Source organism: Neolamprologus multifasciatus, chromosome 13, assembly GCF_963576455.1.
Source record: "Neolamprologus multifasciatus chromosome 13, fNeoMul1.2, whole genome shotgun sequence".
In the NCBI taxonomy this organism is placed as follows: domain Eukaryota; kingdom Metazoa; phylum Chordata; class Actinopteri; order Cichliformes; family Cichlidae; genus Neolamprologus; species Neolamprologus multifasciatus.
Window position 1 is genome coordinate 9195911 of NC_140451.1, and position 20848 is coordinate 9216758.

General features: G+C 42.1%; 1 protein-coding gene across 1 annotated transcript in view; it reads right to left on the reverse strand.

Annotated features, from left to right (window-relative positions):
* dntt (deoxynucleotidyltransferase, terminal) overlaps positions 1-20848 on the reverse strand; it is a 106147-nt gene that overhangs the window by 59952 nt on the left and 25347 nt on the right. The window contains exons 4-7 of the mRNA XM_085183352.1: positions 18690-18860; positions 11159-11230; positions 10833-10956; positions 7091-7223 (exon numbers count right to left, since the gene is read on the reverse strand). Of these exons, the coding sequence (XP_085039478.1) occupies positions 7091-7223; positions 10833-10956; positions 11159-11230; positions 18690-18860 (500 nt within the window). The remainder of the gene's footprint in view (positions 1-7090; positions 7224-10832; positions 10957-11158; positions 11231-18689; positions 18861-20848) is intronic.

The window sequence follows — 20848 nt, forward strand, 5'->3', positions numbered from 1 at the left end:
CTTTGGTAACACTTATTCAATTTGCCTTGAGAGCCTGTATTATTTTGTATTAAATATCAAAAGCTGTTAAGTGAATTCATTTTAACACTCGTGTTTAGACTTTGCAGTATATACATACACATATATAGGCCTCGATGTGAAGAGTTGGCACTTCTTTAATGAGTTGACTGTTAGGACAGCGCTACTTGAGAATGCATCACAGATTTCCATCTGCTGACCGAGCAACTTTTGCCTACGAAATCTCCCAACACTCAGCTTTAATTGGCAAAGCTGAGATTCCGCAACACTTCCAGCTCGTAGAGTGCGCTTAAGTTGTTAAGTGAGTCTCGCTGTTAGCCTCTGCTGCGCCGGCAAAGCCCACTCGAGTGCACTGCATAAATGTGTGCCGAGAATAGCAAAGAAACCAAAGCGGGAAGGAGACAGAGAGAGATCATCAGCATAAATTGGGTTTACCTCCTATCAGAGCTTAAGAACGACCTAATCTTGTCAAATAGTGGTTTTCCGTGTCTGTGTCTGTGTGTGTGTGTGTGTGTGTGTGTGTTAGTGGATAACATGGGAACTGGTGGTTATTTTAGGGGAAGCAGCATTTACGCTTTTCAGCTCCCTCCCATTTGAGCATCAGTATGTGTCAGGTCAGTGCAGATAATTCAGCAGCAGTCAGCGGAAAGGCGGATGACAGCATGTCGTGCACATTCTTCCAGCATACCAGGGGTTCTCCTTCTTCTTCTTCGTCTCTGCCTTTAGCAGTGCAACTTCAGAGCTCTGTTCCTGATTAGCATTAGACACCCACTCCTGCTCAGTGGGATGGATGGATGGATGTGAAGATGTGGGTAAAAACAGAAGAATTGATAGGCGGTCGGGCACAGCTGCACGTCGATAAACACCTGGTTTGAATTTAGGCCATCTAGTCTTTTATCGCGTGAGGGAAAATGCTAAATTATTAAGTGTTACTGCACAAAGACAATGAAATACACGTGGTTATTTACAGTTTTGTGTGGACGACAAGGTGACACGCATGAATAATACAGATCTGCGAAGTGTTAGGCTGCGGGCGTCTGCAGGCTAAGCTCTGCAAAACTTAGGTCACAAAAAAGCAACCAGGCTTTGTTTGTGACTATGCATCATTTTCCCCTTCTATCAGCCTTCCCATCCACATTTCTTGCTAACACAGCAGCGCGAGGCGATAATCAGGAAGATACGGAATGAGAACAAGAAAAAGCAGCTAAGTGTGGCCTATTCTTCATGACCAGATGGCTTGTTTTGCTCTTTCCTCCCCTGCAAGCTGATAATGAGGTTTGTTTTAGAATCACGACACCCCGAACTAAGCCGATAAGGAATACTTATCTCAGCTGTTGTTCAAGGCAAACTGTGCGGTGGGACTCGGCGGCTGTTTGCGGATTTGAGAGGAGACACCAATGCCCCCCCTCATCAGTGTCACTTTGAGTCATATTCCAGACAATTTGATGTCCCTCAGTGGGGACTTGCCTGCCTCATACTGAAATAAACAGTGTTCCGCTGACACTGCGTGAGCCTTCACATGCAGTTGTGGAAGAAGCTGTATTTTCAAGTGTAATCTATTTTTAATCCTCCCCTCCAACAAAACCGCTTTAAGACTTGTCACCCGCCTTCCACAGCTGTCCTTTCAATAAGGCTAATGTCAGTGGCATCAACAAATCCTCGCCACGCTGTTTCTCTCTGAAGTGGATGACAGCCTGAGTTTATTCCAGCACACGAGTTATTTTGTGAAACTTTTGGGAGTCGCGGTATCTTTTTGTGCATCTTCTGCCGAGATGAAAGATTTACCAGAGCCGGGTGCAGCTATTTAAGGAGGTATATAGGATATGCACATTTCCATTTTTGACAAGGGGTATCGGCTAGAAAGATGAAGCTAATAAGAGACTCTACACCAGGCTCAAAATTATAGGTAATTAAATCGAGCTTTGACAGGACTTTAGAAGGGAACATTTTCAAATATGTCACCGTGAAACGAGTAAGTGGATTATTAGTGGTACTGCTGGCATCTTAGAAAGCATATGAACTATTTTGGTGTAATAGACCTCATACTGCCTCCCACTGTGTTTAAACCATGTCTGGAGAATCAGCCTTTCAACAAGATAAAGGTAAATTACTTACTTGCTTACTGATAATGCACAAGTTATCGTTCTTCAATTATAGCGCCGCATGATTCCAATTAGGTCTATCTCGCTCTCTCTCTCTCCAAAGTCTGCACCAAATATGGGGTGAAGTAAATGTGTGTTTCATTTCCCCGAATTTGAAGCCATAAAGGCGCTCTCGCAGGCCCCTTTACACTTTGCAGCAGACTCCTGGCCCATAAATCTTGAGCTGTTCCTCTCCCTCATTCTTGAAGTTAACTATCCATGATGCTCTAATCACCTTCCTCGACTCTCTTACCACATTTCCCCTCTGAGCAGTTATTTACATAATCAGACATCATTCCAGCTGTCATTTAACTATTTGAAGATTGGAGCGTTTTTGTTTTTTTTTCCTTGTGGATTTTCACAACATCCTTATTTAGGAAATTTGTGAATCTTTCCCATTTACACATTTGCCAACCCCTCCTGATTTCTTAGGTTGTTCTTGTTTTTTACATATTTGCCACATTTACGTGCTTCAGATCATCAATCGAAATTTAATATTAGACAAAGATAACCTGAGTGAACACAAAAAAAATTTGGTCTACTATTCTTTTCAGAATTGTTTTAATTCTTCCACCCTGGAGGGTTTAAGATCATGCCAAAAATCAGTCTGATTTAAGTACAGACTTTGACAAGGCCACTCCAAAACCTTCATCTTTTCGTGTGTTTTGGACAGTGTTGGGTAAGTTACTTTAAAATAGTAACTTAGTTACATTACTAGTTACTTCTATCAAAAGTAACTCAGTTACTTCAAGTTACTCGTTACTTTCAAAGTAACTAGTTACTAGGGAAAGTAACTTTGGTTTTACTCAGAATTCTCTTGTTAATGTGTTGCTTCCACAACTTTGCCAGTCTTCTAGCTTGCTTACTTGCCACAAGTGCACTGTGCCACCTACCAATAGAAAGGAAAAGATAATGTGCATATTTCCACGAGAGAAATCCCACGCCTGGACCATCATTGACTGCTGCCATGATTCTAGCCTACGTCACAGCGTCATGTGCGCCTTTCACATCCAACACAAAAACTGCAGTCGTGGTGCTTTGATTATACTCAGAACTCGGAAATTCTGCCTTCTGACTAGGAAGATGTAGGCAACACCAGACTGCAGATGAGCTGCATACAGGGCTGGACTGGGACAAAAAATCGGCCTGGGCATTTCGACTAGAGACTGGCCCGCCATTATAGGAAAACTCATAAAGCCTTTGAATGAAAACAAACGCTGTTGTGACAGTGATGTACACTGTTCTGATGGTATATATGCATCAATCTATCAATCCTTTGTTGTAAGATTCAGATAATTATTTTTTAAAAGCTAGACAATTTAAATGAGAATAAGAAAGAAAATTATTTCTTTGTGCCCACCTCTCCCTGTTAATGCCCTACCTGGCCCCCCTGGCAAAACTTTGCTAGATCCGCACCTGCACAGTTACCAACTGTCAGCTACCTAAAAAAGGATCCTGGGGTTATCTGTCTCTCAGAAACAGTTCATAACTTCCCTTCAACTCATTCATGTCACCTAAAAGGTAAACCTGTTTCTCCATCACCTGTTCAGCTCTGATGATTCAGTAAGGACATCTCCTGGTTTCATCTTCATGTTTCCCTCTCACCAGATAACCAAACCGATATCATGACCAGCAGCTTTTTTGCAGCTGTGGCTCCAGCAAACATCAGCTGATACTAGAAATTAATATTAAATAAATTCTAACAACAGCTGATCAAGCTTAAACGTGCTGCTGTTGTTTAGCGCGACATCGGCTGGTTTCCTCTTTCTGGCGCAAAGTGGGCGATAAACAAACAAGAGAGAAAAGCCGATCAGCTGATCACTGATCAGTTTTCATGATTGAAGTAGAAACAGGAGAGGGAGGGGGAGAATGAAAGAAGAAGAGGCAGCTGTGCAGCAAAGACACAGAATAACTCCAGCTTTGTCTTTTTCATTGTAGCTGAATTACGGGACAAACTGTTCCTTTTCACCTCAATAAGAAACGCGTAATATTTTCTCTGAATACCAGACGGGACGGTTGGCAACTCTAATAACTTATGAACAAAATAAAGTTCAACATGATTAACTTCATAGCACCCACCCAGCTGTATAGAAACTCCGTCATGCTAGCTAGTACGCAGTACGGAAAAAGTCAGAATAACGAAAATAAACTCCACCTAAACTTGGTTTATATCTGACCCAGATAGACTGCAGGTCATAACTTCTTACCTGAAGTTCAGTTCACACTCGGACCGGCGGCCGCCTCGGGTCTCTTTTCCTTCTGCATTAACCTTTTGCTAATGTTACTGAATCTGTGGAAGCTCCGCGATAGCCACCACACGAAGTAACGAGTAACGACCCTATCTAAATCCCAGTAACGACTAACGCGTTCCTGATTTTGGCATAATAACTAGTTACCGTGCTCGTTACCACAATAATAACGTAGTTACTGTAACGCGTTACTTAATAACGCGTTAGTCCCAACACTGGTTTTGGATTATTGTCCTGCTCCATAACCCAAGTGCGCTTGAGCTTCAGGGCATGAACTGATAGTCAGACATTCTCCTTCAGGATTTCCTGGTAGAAAGCAGAATTTATGGCTCCAGCAATTACAGCAAGTTGTCCTAAAGCAGGAAAACACACTACCACCACGGCTGGTATGATGCTCTTTTTATGAAATGCTGTGTTGGTTTTGTGCCAGATGTAAAGGGACTCAAAACTTCCAGAACGTCCAAAAGGTATTTGGTTTGTCAGTCCACAGAATTTTTTCCCAAAAGATTTTGCTTTGGAAATGTCCCATGCATGCCATTTTACCCAGCGTCTTTCTTTTTGTTGAATCATAAACAATGACCTTAACTGAAGCAAGAGATGTCTGCAGTGCATTAGATGTTGTTCTGGGTTCTTTTGTGACTTCCTGATTCTTGGAATAATTTTAGTCAGCCCAACACTCCCGGGAAGGTTCACCACTGTTGCAAGTTTTCTCCATTTGTGAGGCTTACATCGTGGTTCACTGGAGTCCCTAAGCCTGAGAAATAGCTTCGTAACACTTTACAAACTGATCGATGTCAGTGATTTTGTTTCTTTAGTGGCATGATGTTTTTTTTTTTTTAATCTTTTAACCTACTTCACTTTGTCGGACAGTTTCTACTTAGGTAATTTCTTGATTCAACAGTTCTGGCAGTAATCAGGCCTGGGTTTGGGTAGTGAAATTGGACTCAGTTTTTCCCCCAAAAAAATGTGGTCAATCACAATTAATTCATAATTAAACAAGGGGGAGGGGGGGGAATCAGAGGGCTAGGTAGATTTGGATAGTTTTGTTTTTTATGTAATGTATGTTTTGAGCAGAGAAATAATGCCATTTCCTTAATAAAATGAAGTTAAGCCATCCCTAATAAAGTGCCCACTGAGTGTATATATCATATTTTTCACAGGTGATTTTTAATAAAACACTCGTGTGATTCGTGTAGGCAGCAGGTATTTCTTTGATAAAGGTGTCCTTGTCTGCTAGTTTGAGTGTTAAAGGTTACTTTGTATCAACCTCTGATTGGTCTACAACTGCAAATAAAATAGATTTCATTTACAGTCTTAACACTGGTCTAAAAATCCACGAAGGGACATGTGTATGGCCTACAAAATGATTTTAGGGTTTGGCTGTTGATTTACAATTTTTTATTTATTTTTTTTTTGCAATGCGCAAAGAAAATGCTCACAGCAAGAGAAATCAAAATGAACAGTGGACGTGGGCTAAACGGCTTGAGGTAAGAAACAGATTTCAGGAAAAGGACCATGCTCTCTCTTTGTTTAGACAATTGTGTCATTCTGGAGTTGCAGTCGGCATCTGGTGCTGCAAATATTTCCTCCTAGTATAAAATAGTGAAGTAGTGATTTGCTGCAAAGCTAGTATGCTATAAGGATCAGCATGTAAATCGGTGTTGTATATTACAAAGTGTGTTGAATTTGGACTCAGAGCAAAGCCTTAATGCTTTGCTATTTGGCTACACCTGACAAATGTGAGATAATGCCACGATACCGGTCCTGCAGCTAAAGTGACTTTTTTTCCCCGTTATATAAGTTGGCATATAGTAATTTTCTACCAAACTCTGACAAACAGAATACAGCAAATGCAGAAAAGGAAAACTTTAATAAGGTTTTAAGGGAGCAGGAATAACTCCAGTAACATGTGATGTTTGCAGCCCAGACACTATTAAAGACCATCAGCTAAGCCGCGGCAGCTCTGTTACCCCTGTAGAGAGGCAAGCGCCCGTCCTTACTGCCAGACTGCTTTTGAATTATTTACCTCACACGCCACTGGTTACGGCTGGATTTTTACAACACCACAGAGCGGAGTGCTCCACACTTACTGAGCCACAAAGCACTGCGCATAACAAAATAAACAAATAAATAAATGAATGAAACAGCACCACAAAGACGTGCCAATGGAGGGAGGCACCGGCTGCGAGTGGCACTCAGTAGGTAGCTTTACAAGCGCACTCACTGTGCACTCTGAGACTGACAAATGTAATTCACTTTAGCATCTTAATGTAAATGCAAAACGTTAGTAACCCGTGCTATCTGGCGTTCTGTTTTACTGTCAAGAACAAAGGCGTGAGATGGGGAATATTCTGCGGTGGTAAATGTCCAATTAATCCGTTTTGTCTAAGAACCCTCGAAAACTGCAAGATGCAATTAGACACCAGCGGCTCTGACGCTTCTACCCAGACACTCACTCTGTGACTTCTATGCTCTGATATCAGATAATAATAATAATAACAGTAATAAGATCCACCTGGGAATCAAGCAGACCTCTTGAGGCTTTGCTAATGTCTTTGCTTTCCCTGTGTCTAATATGAACAGAACAATAATGGGGGATGGGGAGGGGCGAGGAAAGACTGAAGGTGCCGTTGTATTTCATCGTCAAATATCAACACTGAAAGGAGGAGACAAGTCTTGTACCTGCGAAAGCCACCTGTCAGTGTGAGTACGGCGTCCGGTGTGATCGCACGGACAGCTTCGTCAATAATGTTCCCCAGGGCTTGGGCCTCTGCTTTACTGACAGCCCTGGAGATGTCTCCATAATGCAGAAAACCTGCAGGGAAAAAGACCACGTGGTTATTAGTCTGGAAGCCAGCCATCAATCATAGCCATTTGCTCCGGGGAACTGGAGAGTCAGAGTGAATTAAAGGTACGGTAAAAATGGGATGTGTTCTCCTGGCTGATAGAAGACGGCCGCCGGTGTTCGACCGCTGCAGACACAAAACGACTGCGGCGAGCGCAGAAACGGTGCAAAAATTATAATTCGTGGATCAATAGGTATCTCATTGATTTGTATTTTCTTCTGTCTTTGTGCTACATGAAAAGCATTAATTATCCATTTCTTTTTTTTGTCCCCCACCGAAGAATGGAGCTTCCCCCAACAATTAATGAGAAAACCTTTAATGATATTTCTGCTTCCAATGAAGTAAATTAAATGGGGTTATTGGTGTTTCTGCTCTTTTTCAAGACTCGTCGAGCACGACGGAGGGTTCAGGGTTCAGACAAATTTTCCACGTCAAAAACTCACACGGTATTTCTCCGCACGGAGTCGACACCGCAGTGTTCCGAGTGATCGATTACGACCAGTTTGATGAAGGTGTCTGTCAGCACAATACATTATGGGACGGAGTTTGAAAGTGAATGGAAACCTGTGAGCGATGCAGTATACAGTGTTTTGAATTACCATCCAGCAGAGGAAGCAGAGAAATGATGCAGACGAATGAAAAGCTGAATATCAGTATTTTGTTTTTCATATGTGAGAGCACTGTGGGGTATATGTCACTGTCGAAAGCTGATGCTATCTGCATGTCTGGCTGCTTCTGTCTTGGTATATTTCTTCATATTTCTCACTCACGTATTCCTTTCACATTTGATCACATCTGTTTCCTTTATATTGTTAAGAGAGGCACTCCAAACACCTTTAATTCTGTCTGTTTATGGTTTCTTAAGCATGAAGCCTAAGCAAAATTTTTCCTTTAGCACCACCAACAGGTTCACATTTGTGGGTTTCATCTCTGTGGATTGTTATATTTGATGCGGGCCCTCGCTTTTCATCAGGTCATCATTTTAAACTTTACGCCGAGCACTTCGGTTTATGACCGCGGAAATTAATGACGTTCTCATCAGCCTCGGCTGACCTCAGCTCCCACTTGTGAGTGAAGCATCCATCAAATCTGCGTTTCGTAGTCAGAAACTCCTCCAACACAAATAAACAATGAATTTAAGATTAATGACAACGGCTCACGGAAAATTTGCACGGAGGCTCCGAGTTCATGTCACAGCATGTCGTGGAAGCACACGAGAACACAGCGCTCCGCCTGAACTGAAAAACATCTAAGGCCACACAAACCTGCGCTCTATATGTTAATTAGCAAATGCTAGCTTTATAACACAAAGATGGAGATTCACAAGATATTTAATTACCAGGGGACCTCGTGTGATCGCTAATACCAGAAGCATCTAATAATTTGCTCATTTCTAGGGATGGGTATCGTTTAGGTTTTATCTGATACCGGTGCCAAACCGGTACTTTTGAAACGGTGCCGGTGCTTAAACGGTGCTCGAACCGGTGCTTAAAGAATGGAGAACACAAAATTGGTCCAAAAACCTCTCATGTTCAGCTGTTTTTTTAGTAAAAAGATAACAATGTTAGCCTTTTCTGCAGCTATAGGGCATATATGGTATCACTCTTGGCTGGAAGCAGTGCTTTAACAATGGAAAAAACAAACATAAACTTCATGTTTAACTGTTTCCCACTTTTTATTTGGTCATTTTTGCCTTTTTGGCCAGGGTGAAGGGAGTATCTGCCATCAAACAAGAAGACAGCCGCATGTAGCTATGATGGTGTTTGCTAGTTCACCTTACATACATTAATGTAATAACGTGGTTAGCCTACTCAACGTAAATTATACACGAACAACATTAAGCTACTCACGCAGAGAAGAACGGCTGCTGCTGCCATCATCATCCTCATCATTTCTGCTACACTGGCAGGGCTAGGGGCCAGGACTCTACTCTTCAGCTTTTTGGGGGATGTTGCTAACTCTTCGTCCGATAACAGGCACCACACCTGCAGTAGATGCGCTCGGTGTGAGGTCTCGCAGCAAGCTATCAAATACGGCGCATTTTTCGGCTTTTAAAAAAAACGCTATGCGTCGCCAGGTGTTTCATCGGATTTCAGGTGTTACCTCCTTTCCACAGTATCACCTTAAAGCACTTGTTGCAGGCTGCTGAGTTTGCATCTTTTGCTGTGAAGTACAGCAAGACTTTTGACCGCTTCGCCTTGGGCATTTTTAATCTGTAGCTCTGCTCTAAAAGAACGTACGTACCTGGACCCGCCTACTATCCCCGGAAACGTAAAATGATTGGCTAGAATTCAAAGTGTATCACATCTCAGGAAAAAAAAGCACCGAAATAAAGCACCGAAATGTGCGCTGCTTTTCGGTCTGGTTACTACCGTTTATGTCAGAACCGGTGCCATCATGGCACCGGATACCGGTACCCATCCCTACTCATTTCACAGCTCTTACTAGTACTAGAGGTCGAATAAGTGCATGTTATCTCCTTCATGGAAAACCTGGATGCTTCATCTGTTTTTTTCATCATGAACGAGAGGCCTCATCGTGTGAAGAGCACGGCAAATCCTCATAACATCACACATCTGCGCGCCGTAAAAAAACGTTGTTGTAAATTGCAAAGTGAGCAGCAGGATGGAGCGGTGTCTCCCAGCTGCGTGCTTGCTGATTTTTAAGTGGCATAAAAGAGTTGTTCATCTCAATAACGTGTGACATGCTCTCGGTTGTAATTTCACTCAAAAGCCAAACGAGCCAAACTAGTGGACAGAATAAATATTGAGGGGAGTTGGGGGTATACGCTAAAATTTATGCTGTCGTATACCACAAATACCAGCCTGGCGACGGTTGCTGGAGGTGAAGTTTGGTGGTCGTTAAACTGTTTAGAACACGTCATCTGGGCTTTATGAAAACCAAGACAAGACGAGGCGTCAATCCATGAAGTATTTCACAGGAGAAGTAAAGAATCTGAGCTGCTGTTGGAGCTACGAACAAAAGCAGGGCGTCCTCGCATTCAGAATCATCCTCTGTGCATAAATGCATGAAATATCTCACCCTCAGAAAAAGCATCTTTGTAGAATGGCTCAAAAATAACTAATAACTACCACAAATGAAAAATGAATTGTCAGCTTTTGGCCAGTTTGCTTTTCTTTTAGCCTCACAGAGCCACTCTTGAGGCCGTGGGCTGTAAGTTGTTGGAAATTTTTTAGCACCAACTTAATTCGACGGCCCGCTCTGGAGTGACTGAGTGGTGAGACGTCTGCACCATGCCTCCCCTTCAGAGTCACTACTTATTGATTTAGGTTGGGTTTTTTTGTAAGAAAAACTCTCCTGTTGTGTTTTTTTTTACAGTAAACTCCCTGCTGATCATATCTCACTTTAGAGAAAACACATTACCGCTAGAGGCTCACATCCTTTGGGAGTAAACAAAAAAAAGGCACAAATAAAGTCCCAAACGACATGCAGCCCCACCCCCCCGGAGGGATTTAACAATTAGGCCTTTGAGTCTCTCTTGGAAGCGAGCTCGACTTGAAATTTTTCCTCTATAATTTGTAAAGTGGCGGAGCGAGGATGGTGTGATGTTGATGTACCACTTTGTTGCATCCGGTTGAGATGAATGCCGGGCTCCGCCAGAACGTCGCTGAATGAGCGCAGCCCTCTGCGGTACCACTTCTCAGCTGTCTTAGGTCCAACCCCAAACACACTTGTGAACAGCTGGCAGGAAACGAGGTAAGTATGTAATCAAGGAGACATGCTCTGAAATGACAGGTTCTTCTGAGAAGAGGTAAGCATTCAAAGTTTCCAAGAGCTCCGAGTTCTTAAGAGGGAGCAACAGAGCGCATCATTTCCACAGCGAGTTAAAAGCTCCAGAATGGAGAAAGCGAGCCATCGACTGAGTTCTTATTCATCCACTGACCTTTAGTATTTGATACCTTTCATCCGAGAGTATTTTCTCGACTTCAAACGAGCGGCCGTGTTGAAGGATCTCCTGCAAAACACAAAGGCGGATGATATTATCATCAAGGAAAGCAATGTCTGTGTCAGCATCGGCGTGTTTTCCCCTGGGTTCCCCCCCAGCCGGCTATTAACAAATGGGCCCCAAATCGCTGCTTATTTGAGAAGCCATCCACTTATATCAGGCGTCCTTATTTCCATTTCTTTTCCTTTTGACAAATAACGACTTTGTTGTTGCGAAACCAGGATTAATACCTGTTTTATGGCAATCATAAAAAAAACCCCAAGGTAATGTTTTCCTCTAGATTCTGTTGTTTGCTCCAAAACCGCTTTGTTCTGCATTTAATTGCCTGCGTCTCTCAGCGAGAGTGTCGCCAATTTTGCTGGTCACATTTTAACTGTCTTCATTATGCGAAGGCGTAAAAAGAATCAGGTAGCAGCTATCTGGTTAATATCAGCCAGGGGGAAATGAGCCTGGATGCTTTTGCTCTGGGATACGTATCCGTGTGCATTTTGAGCTCGTGCATGAATGAATGACAGCCTGTATCGGTGAGCCAGTGAACCTAACATCCACACTGTGAGTACAATGCAGTTTGAAGCAGCCTTCACTGCTCAGTGATGCATCCACCCGTCCACCTCTGCTTTTCAAGCCCCCAGCTAAGGCCAACCTCAAAACGCACGGATAATGCTTCAACACACTCCCCGCTCCGGGAAAGACACACTTTACATGCACGGCTCCTCTCCCTCTCTCACACAAACACACACACATATACAGCAAACACATATACTGACTATTCATCCCCCAACGCTGCCTCAGTGCTCCCAGACTTTCATGTCAGTAGGTTTATATCTTTTCCCCACTTTGGATGTTCAGTCAGCAGTGAGCAGTTCAGTCGCTGCTGACAGAGTGTCGCTCCGATGTTCACGGGCACATCAAGCGTTTTGTTTTCACTCTGTTTGGTTTCACTTTGTTTTTTGTGTCATGTCATTTTTGGTGTTTTGAGCAGCAAACTGTTCAAAGAGACAACCCCAGCGAAAGGCGTGCGTCTGAATTGTGCAAGGAGAACAAGAAGGAGAGGTCACTTGCAGGCAGTCTAATTTGGTCTCCCCGGGACATTTATGCTATTTTGTTTAATGAATCTGACTCGGCGCTGACAGCTTTGACAGATTCGGAAACGCGCTGGGAGTCGCGCAGCGTGTATGTTAGGTTTAACGTGTCAGAGAGAGCCGGGTTGCTGAGCTCACCTTGTTATCCTACAGGGACCTGGCGTTCTCACAGAGCGAGCATCCGCACTTTCCCTGACAACCTGCCATGATTCCTGCCCTGAGCTCGAGTGTATATGTGGAGATGTAGTGACCCAATAAGACTTTTTTTTGTCTCAGAGACAAAATATATTTGTCTGATACCCATCAACGTGTGCCGCATGTGTGCAGCAAAGTTTTTATTCATACGTCTGTACGTCTTTCTTTCATATATTTCTTAGAGACTGAACTCAGCATTGAGAATCTCCTCCAGAAAGGCTTATGTGTGCAGATGGTTACTGATTCAGCTACATTCTTCTTGCTAGCACAGAGAAAAAAAACTATTTCTAAGTAATGGAATGCTTCATATACAATAGAGCCAGCCTGTTTAAACTACTTCTGTCACATCAATGCCTCCTTATTTAAAGTGGGCCTATTATATTCATTTTTAACTCCATATTTTTACTCTTGAACTCCACCGCAGACGCTTTGCATGATTCACAGTCCTTATTAAACCTATGCTGTGCCTTCGTGCAGCCTCTCAACAGACATTTTAACTTCCTTTCATCAGCCTTTGAGTTAACTTTTTTCTGATTCGCTGCCCCTCGCAAGCAAAAGGTTTGGACAGGTGGGTGGGGATTCTTTGCTCACAACCAGAGCTGTCGCTGAAAATGATCATCTGATCTCACTACATACGTACAAAAAGGGAATAAAACCTTCTGAAATAATACACAGCGCTGTGCAAAAGTCTTGAGCCATCCCTCATTTCTTAATGTCCACAGTAAATGTGTTGGCACGATGTGCAGTATGTGTTTGGAAAAAGAAAACTGAGGAGAATGGACAAGCAGAGGGTAAACGATAAGGTGCGGGTCTGAAAAACAAACTACAGCAGATGAACAGAAAAGACCTGACACAGGACCTGTGAGATCCAACTGGCCCTTCAGCTGATCCAGCTACTGTTCACTGAAGCCTCACCAGAAATGGTGATCTTAAGGAAGGGAAAGAGGCTGAAAAGGCTGTTTGATGTGACATCACACAAGCAGTGGAATGGCAATTGTTGGCAACAGGTCTTATGGAGGAATTCAAATTTGATTTTCTTTGCATCTGTCACAGTCTGGTGAGGGCAGACTGTAGAGGTTGACAAAAGGAACCGAAACGCAGACTCCAAGGAACAGGGAACAGAACTTGAAATGTTAACAAAAAGCGAGCCGTTTAATATGGCTGGTAAAAAAGGTACAAACGAAGGGCAAGGCAAACTGAAGCGAAATTAACACAAACCTAAACTGGGAAATCTAAACAAACAATAAGAAAAACCTAGACAAGAATCTTGGAAGCATGGCATGGCATAGGAAACATGGCGTGGACAACAGACGACCTGACAATGACACACTGAAAACAGAGGACTTAAATACACAGGAGGTGATTAGGGGAAGTGGGAACACATGGAGGAACAGCTGACTGACATGCAGTGTTGGGTAAGTTACTTTAAAATAGTAACTTAGTTACATTACTAGTTACTTCTATCAAAAGTAACTCAGTTACTTCAAGTTACTCGTTACTTTCAAAGTAACTAGTTACTAGGGAAAGTAACTTTGGTTTTACTCAGAATTCTCTTGTTAATGTGTTGCTTCCATAACTTTGCCAGTCTTCTAGCTTGCTTACTTGCCACAAGTGCACTGTGCCACCTACCAATAGAAAGGAAAAGATAATGTGCATATTTCCACAAGAGAAATCCCACGCCTGGACCGTCATTGACTGCTGCCATGATTCTAGCCTACGTCACAGCGTCATGTGCGCCTTTTACATCCAACACAAAAACTGCAGTCGTGGTGCTTTGATTGTACTCAGAACTCGGAAATTCTGCCTTCTGAATAGGAAGATGTAGGCAACACCACACTGCAGATGAGCTGCATACAGGGCTGGACTGGGACAAAAAATCGGCCCGGGCATTTTGACTAGAGACCGGCCCGCCATTATAGGAAAACTCATAAAGCCTTTGAATGAAAACAAACGCTGTTGTGACAGTGATGTACACTGTCTTGATGGTATATATGCATCAATCTATCAATCCTTTGTTGTAAGATTCAGATAATTATTTTTTAAAAGCTAGACATTTTAAATGAGAATAAGAAAGAAAAGTATTTCTTTGTGCCCACCTCTCCCTGTTAATGCCCTACCTGGCCCCCCTGGCAAAACTTTGCTAGATCCGCACCTGCACAGTTACCAACTGTCAGCTACCTAAAAAGGATCCTGGTGTTATTTGTCTCTCAGAAACAGTTCATAACTTCCCTTCAACTCATTCATGTCACCTAAAAGGTAAACCTGTTTCTCCATCACCTGTTCAGCTCTGATGATTCAGTAAGGACATCTCCTGGTTTCATCTTCATGTTTCCCTCTCACCAGATAACCAAACCGATATCATGACCAGCAGCTTTTTTGCAGCTGTGGCTCCAACAAACATCAGCTGATAGTAGAAATTAATATTAAATAAATTCTAACAACAGCTGATCAAGCTTAAAAGTGCTGCTGTTGTTTAGCGCGACATCGGCTGGTTTCCTCTTTCTGGCGCAAAGTGGGCGATAAACAAACAAGAGAGCCGATCAGCTGATCATTGATCAGTTTTCATGATTGAAGTAGAAACAGGAGAGGGAGGGGGGGGAGAATGAGAGAAGAAGAGGCAGCTGTGCAGAAAAGACACAGAATAACTCCAGCTTTGTGTCTTTTTCATTGTAGCTGAATTACGGGACAAACTGTTCCTTTTCACCTCAATAAGAAACGCGTAATATTTTCTCTAAATACCAGACGGGACGGTTGGCAACTCTAATAACTTATGAACAAAATAAAGTTCAACATGATTAACTTCATAGCACCCACCCAGCTGTATAGAAACTCCGTCATGCTAGCTAGTACGCAGTACGGAAAAAGTCAGAATAACGAAAATAAACTCCACCTAAACTTGGTTTATATCTGACCCAGATAGACTGCAGGTCATAACTTCTTACCTGAAGTTCAGTTCACACTTGGACCGGCGGCCGCCTTGGGTCTCTTTTCCTTCTGCATTAACCTTTTGCTAATGTTACAGAATCTGTGGAAGCTCCGCGATAGCCACCACACGAAGTAACGAGTAACGACCCTATCTAAATCCCAGTAACGACTAACGCGTTCCTGATTTTGGCATAATAACTAGTTACCGTGCTCGTTACCACAATAATAACGTAGTTACTGTAACGCGTTACTTAATAACGCGTTAGTCCCAACACTGCTGACATGAGCCTAATGACAGGACAAGGGAAGTGAAACTAAATACAATGAACAAAGAACACACAACTCCTTAAAATAAAACAGGAAACATGAGACAGACATGATAATACAAACTTGATAACATAAGACGTCATGATGGATTCTCAATCATCCAGGAAAATAAATCTCCAAAAGTTGATTCTGTTCATCTGGACGTAGCGTTTTCTGGGAGAAACATTTCGTCACTCATCTAAGTGACTTCTTCAGTCTCAGCTGACTGCAGGTTTCAATCTTATAAACAGTACATTTGCATAATGACTGAAGCCAGCCCACTGAAGGAACAATGGGCTGTGAGGCCAGTTCCTTAATCATAATTATGCAAATTCTCATGACCATTGATCAACAACCACTGACCAAAACCCACTGATCAAAGACCACTGATCAATGGCCACGAGTACCATTCACAGAGAGTTGGGGAATGGCTGCAATCACAGAATTGTAAGATGGCGAAAGATGTACCCTTAGGCCCCCTCCTCGATTCAGAGATGGTCTTTCCCTTTTCACATAATTGGCCTCCTTGACTCCACGCTCAAACCAGCGTTCTTCCCTGTCCAGGATGTGTACATCCTCATCCTTGAAAGAGTGTCCACTGGCCTGTAGGTGTAAATAGACTGCAGAGTCCTGGCCTGACGAGGTAGCTCTTCTGTGTTGTGCCATCCGCTTCGCCAGAGGTTGTTTGGTTTCCCCGATGTATAAATCCTGCCAATCCTCCTGGCACTTAACAGCGTACACTATGTTACTCTGTTTGTGTCGGGGGACCCGATCCTTGGGGTGGACCAATTGTTGGCGCAGCGTGTTTTGGGGTTTAAAAGCCACAGAGACCCGGTGTTTCGAAAAAAGGCGTCTCAACTGTTCCAATACTCCTGACACATATGGGATCACTACAGGTTTTCACTTGGGCAGCGGTTGTCCTTCTCTCCTGGATCGGCTGGAGCTTTCTTTAGGTGCCTTTCCAGCTTTGATAAAGGTCCAGCTGGGATAACCACATTTAGTCAGGGCCTTTTTGATGTGCTGTTCTTCTGCCTCCCTGGCCGCTGTGTCAGTGGGGATGGTGTTTATATGGTGCTGTTTTTAAGATTGGGGAAACCTGCAGTCAGCTGAGACTGAAGAAGTCACTTGGATGAGTGATGAAACGTTTCTCCCAGAAAACGCTACGTCCAGATGAACAGAATCAACTTTTGGAGATAAGGGAAACTTAAATACAGGGGAAGAAAACACAAGGAGTCTAATAACCAAATGAACTTCGCTAATCTAATGAACTTAAACAGAAAACAACATCCAAATAAACCAAAACTTAAAACGCTGGGTCAACAGACCCAGGAACATGACAGCATTTCAGACTGTAGGTTTGGAGATCACAGTTTTAAATAGCTCTATATAGCAATATTATCACTTTGACCTTCAATTCAATCGATTGACCTTGATATTAAATCTTTTATATTTATACAGTACTTTCTATATGTTGACAATACACACCACACTGCAAGAATCATAGTTATAAGGCTTTTTGTCCATTTCAAACCACTAAACCATTAAGTTGACTTTGAAGACCATGGCGGCATAGCCAGATTTAATAGATTGTTAACATGACACCACTACACACCACTACAACGTTTGACCTGAATTCATTCCAAACTTTTCAAGCTATCGTGTTTACGGACAGAATGACACGCACGTACACAACCAAAAATATAACCTCCTCGGCGGAGGTAATGAGGAGTGGCTTTTGCCAGGTTTTGTATTTGTCCATCTCTTGATGTGATGTGTCTTTTTTTCTTAATGTGAATTTTAATCTAATGAAGCTGGAGAAGTTCATTCGTTGGAAACTATTTCCAGCAGCACATTAATAAAGATAGTGATTTATCGTACGGGTCCTCATCAATCGGCACTGAAATTACACCCCCTCCCCGTTATGTGCTGCATCTTACTTTATTTTATTTTGATTTATTTCAGAGCCTGGTGTTTACAGAGGTGACATTTGGTAAAACATTAATTTTACAGTAATGTAATGTCAAACCCCAAAACACGTCCATGTATTGAATTTATAGCAAACTACTCAACCTGGAAAGTTTGCAATTAAGGAAAAGAAATGCCGACGCTTTCGTCCTCATCATTAGTGAGCTGCTGTCGCTTCACACTCAGTGATCACATGTGTGTTATACAGTTCAAATGCTTAGAGCCTAACTACTGTCAAACCCCCACACACAGGTCCGTGGGGATATTGTCAATATGTAAACAGTCTATTGGCCACGCAGAGGGTTGGTCACGGTCTTGATCACTGCAGTAAATTCTTGGGTTTTTTCTTGCCTTCCTTTGCAGAGGAGCAAAAAATACGAGTAGTAATAGTTGTGCCAGAAAACGTATCGTATTTGAAGTGAACTCATTTGAGGCCGTTGCCAACATGCGCTACTCAATTAGGTGTTTTATACAAATGGCTTTATTGATCCCTTATTTGCTAGTGCAAAGGATCAATCAGTGTCAATATTTTACGCTGGTGTTAGTTAATTCTGTCACGTCATATCACATAAGCATAAATATTAATAATGGCCATTGGTTTTGAGTGCTTTAGCTCATAAATCACATGCTGTGTGTTTCGAATCATCGCCGACGTCTTCCAAGTGTGTTTCCAAAATATTCAACTGTATCTTCATGTCAGCAAATTCTTTTAGATCATTGCACAACTGTATAAATAGGGTCCAGGAAGTTGCGTGAGTTATGGTTTGCACACCTAATCTGAAAGCTTTGATTTTGCGACGTTGCATTCAAAAGACGTGTTGTCAGAAAATCCAACCCAGACGATAAAATGAGGGCAACAGTTTCAGTTTTCAGGGCATTAGACATTTCTTTATATTTAGTTTTTAAGTGACACATGACACCAGAACCAAAATACAGAGGGAAAATGCATTGGCTATTAACTAGACTGCTATGGATTAAGTGAAACTGGGCCTTACCTTTATGACACACATAGTGTGTTCCCCCAGGCAGGGCAGGTCTTTTGTGACCTGTAAATTCTGCACTGTCCAGGGCAGACTCTTCAGCACAGATGCAGCCCTCCTGAAGGCCAAGCACGGACCCTCCATGTCATTGAATTCATGGCTCTCTGCCAGCACTTCAAATGCATCCTGCAGGTGCAGTACAGGTGAAGGAATAATTAAGAAAGCAGATCTTATGCACACCTAAAGGATGTAGATTAAAAAGCATAACAAGGCAAAATTGTTGAAAATAAAGGAAGAGAAAACTGGGAAGAAAAAGAGAAGCTGTGCATTCACATGCGAGATGCATTGACCCGTAGAAGGAAACCAGACAGAGAGAGAGGTTTCCTCCCCCCATCCTCTATCAGTACTGGCTGTCTCTGCTCCTGTCCCTGTCACCGTCCCTGTACAGTAGAAACCTGCTGCATGTTGTTTTTCTTCTAGATGACTGGACAGAGACATTAGAGGCTGGCAAACACCAGACAGGAGCCTGTTATTTTCCACTTGTTTACCACAGCCTCCCATGGGGCAAGCCCCAGACTTTCTCTGTACAAAGGCAGGATTTTTGGACCCTGGATTGACAGAAAGGAAGAATCTACCACATTTACAGCTCTCTATTTTTGAAATCAGAAGCTGTTTTAATCATTATTTCATCATTAAAAATCAAATTGATCAAGAGGCTATGAGTGTTTTTCATCTTGTTGTTTTTTGTTTTGTTTTTTACTCATGAGGATTATTCGCAGACACAGGAAACAAGGTTGATGCAGGCACGTGCATAAATGATGGGTAAATATACTGTACATGCTCAAGTTTGCCATATCCACTTCAAAGACAGACAAACTATTAACAGCTGTTTTAAAAAATCTGGTAATTGTTTAAGGAACAACAGTACTCTAATGCCATAATTGGCCACTTTGTACTACAGAAACCAAGCACAGTTCAGTTTTGCACCCTTAATTATACAGAACCAAAACAACTCTTTTCTGACATTTTATTAACAAGCTGTTTATTGTTTTTCTAGGAAAAATGCTCCAATTAACTGATAGAAAAAGCAATAAGTGCCCTATATGATTTCATAAAAGTAAAATACACTACCTGATCACTTTATTGGGAAATCTTAATCATCTTGCTACAGTTACAGAGACGTTAATGAAACAATTACTGACGAGAGTGAAGGGGTAGCACTTTAAAATAATGCCACACACTATTAAGCATTAGCATGTGCTTAACTCATCATTTGTTTATCATTACTCATCCATAATAGTGCATTTATAGATACAGTTATTTTTATCTATCTGTTCCTATACATAGTTACACCATATACAGCTATCAGTGCTATTACATCACTGCTAGTAATAATCATAATCATAGTCATTGTATCTGTATTTATAAACGGTGTGTCATTAACAAGCCTCGCTTCTCTTTCCCATCACCTGCCAACCAGTGGCTGCAGATGTCTGGCTCTTCGTGACTCTTGGTGCCTTTCGAGATCTCTTCCTATATAAAAGGGAGTTTTTCCTTTCCACTGTCACCAGGTGATCCTCATAGGGGATCATTTGATTGTACAGCTTTTTTTAGTATTGTAGTCTTTACTTTGCCATTTAATGTACCTTGAGGGAAATGTTTTGAATTGGCACTACATAAAGAAAGCAAAAGTGAAATGAAACAGATCTTCCAAATACTGCTGTGCAACATATAATTTACTTAAAACTAATAGGGTGCCTCGTCTGACTGGAGCAATAGTACTTAAGCTCATGCGTGGGCTTTAAGAATTTCTTTTTTTTTTGTGGCGTCTTAACTCAAAAAGCTTAGAAAGTGGTTAATAAATGGCCACATGGTGGTACAGTCATTGCTAAATCCCAAATAGCCATTCATTATTAGTAGTAGTATTATTTATATTGGTTCAATCTCTCAGAAACTCTATAGTGGTTTAAAAAAAAAAGGGAAAGAAAAGGTGGAAAAGGAAAAATACACTTGATCTACATTAGTCACACTCAAGATTTAAGCCTTTAATTAACATTAACAGAATGACGAGAGAGAGAAAAGAGCTCATGAAACAAGTGTCACACTTTCTAATATTGGAGTATACTGGCACGCAGCAGTACATTTGGCACCAAGTTCAGCTGGACCGCTTCACA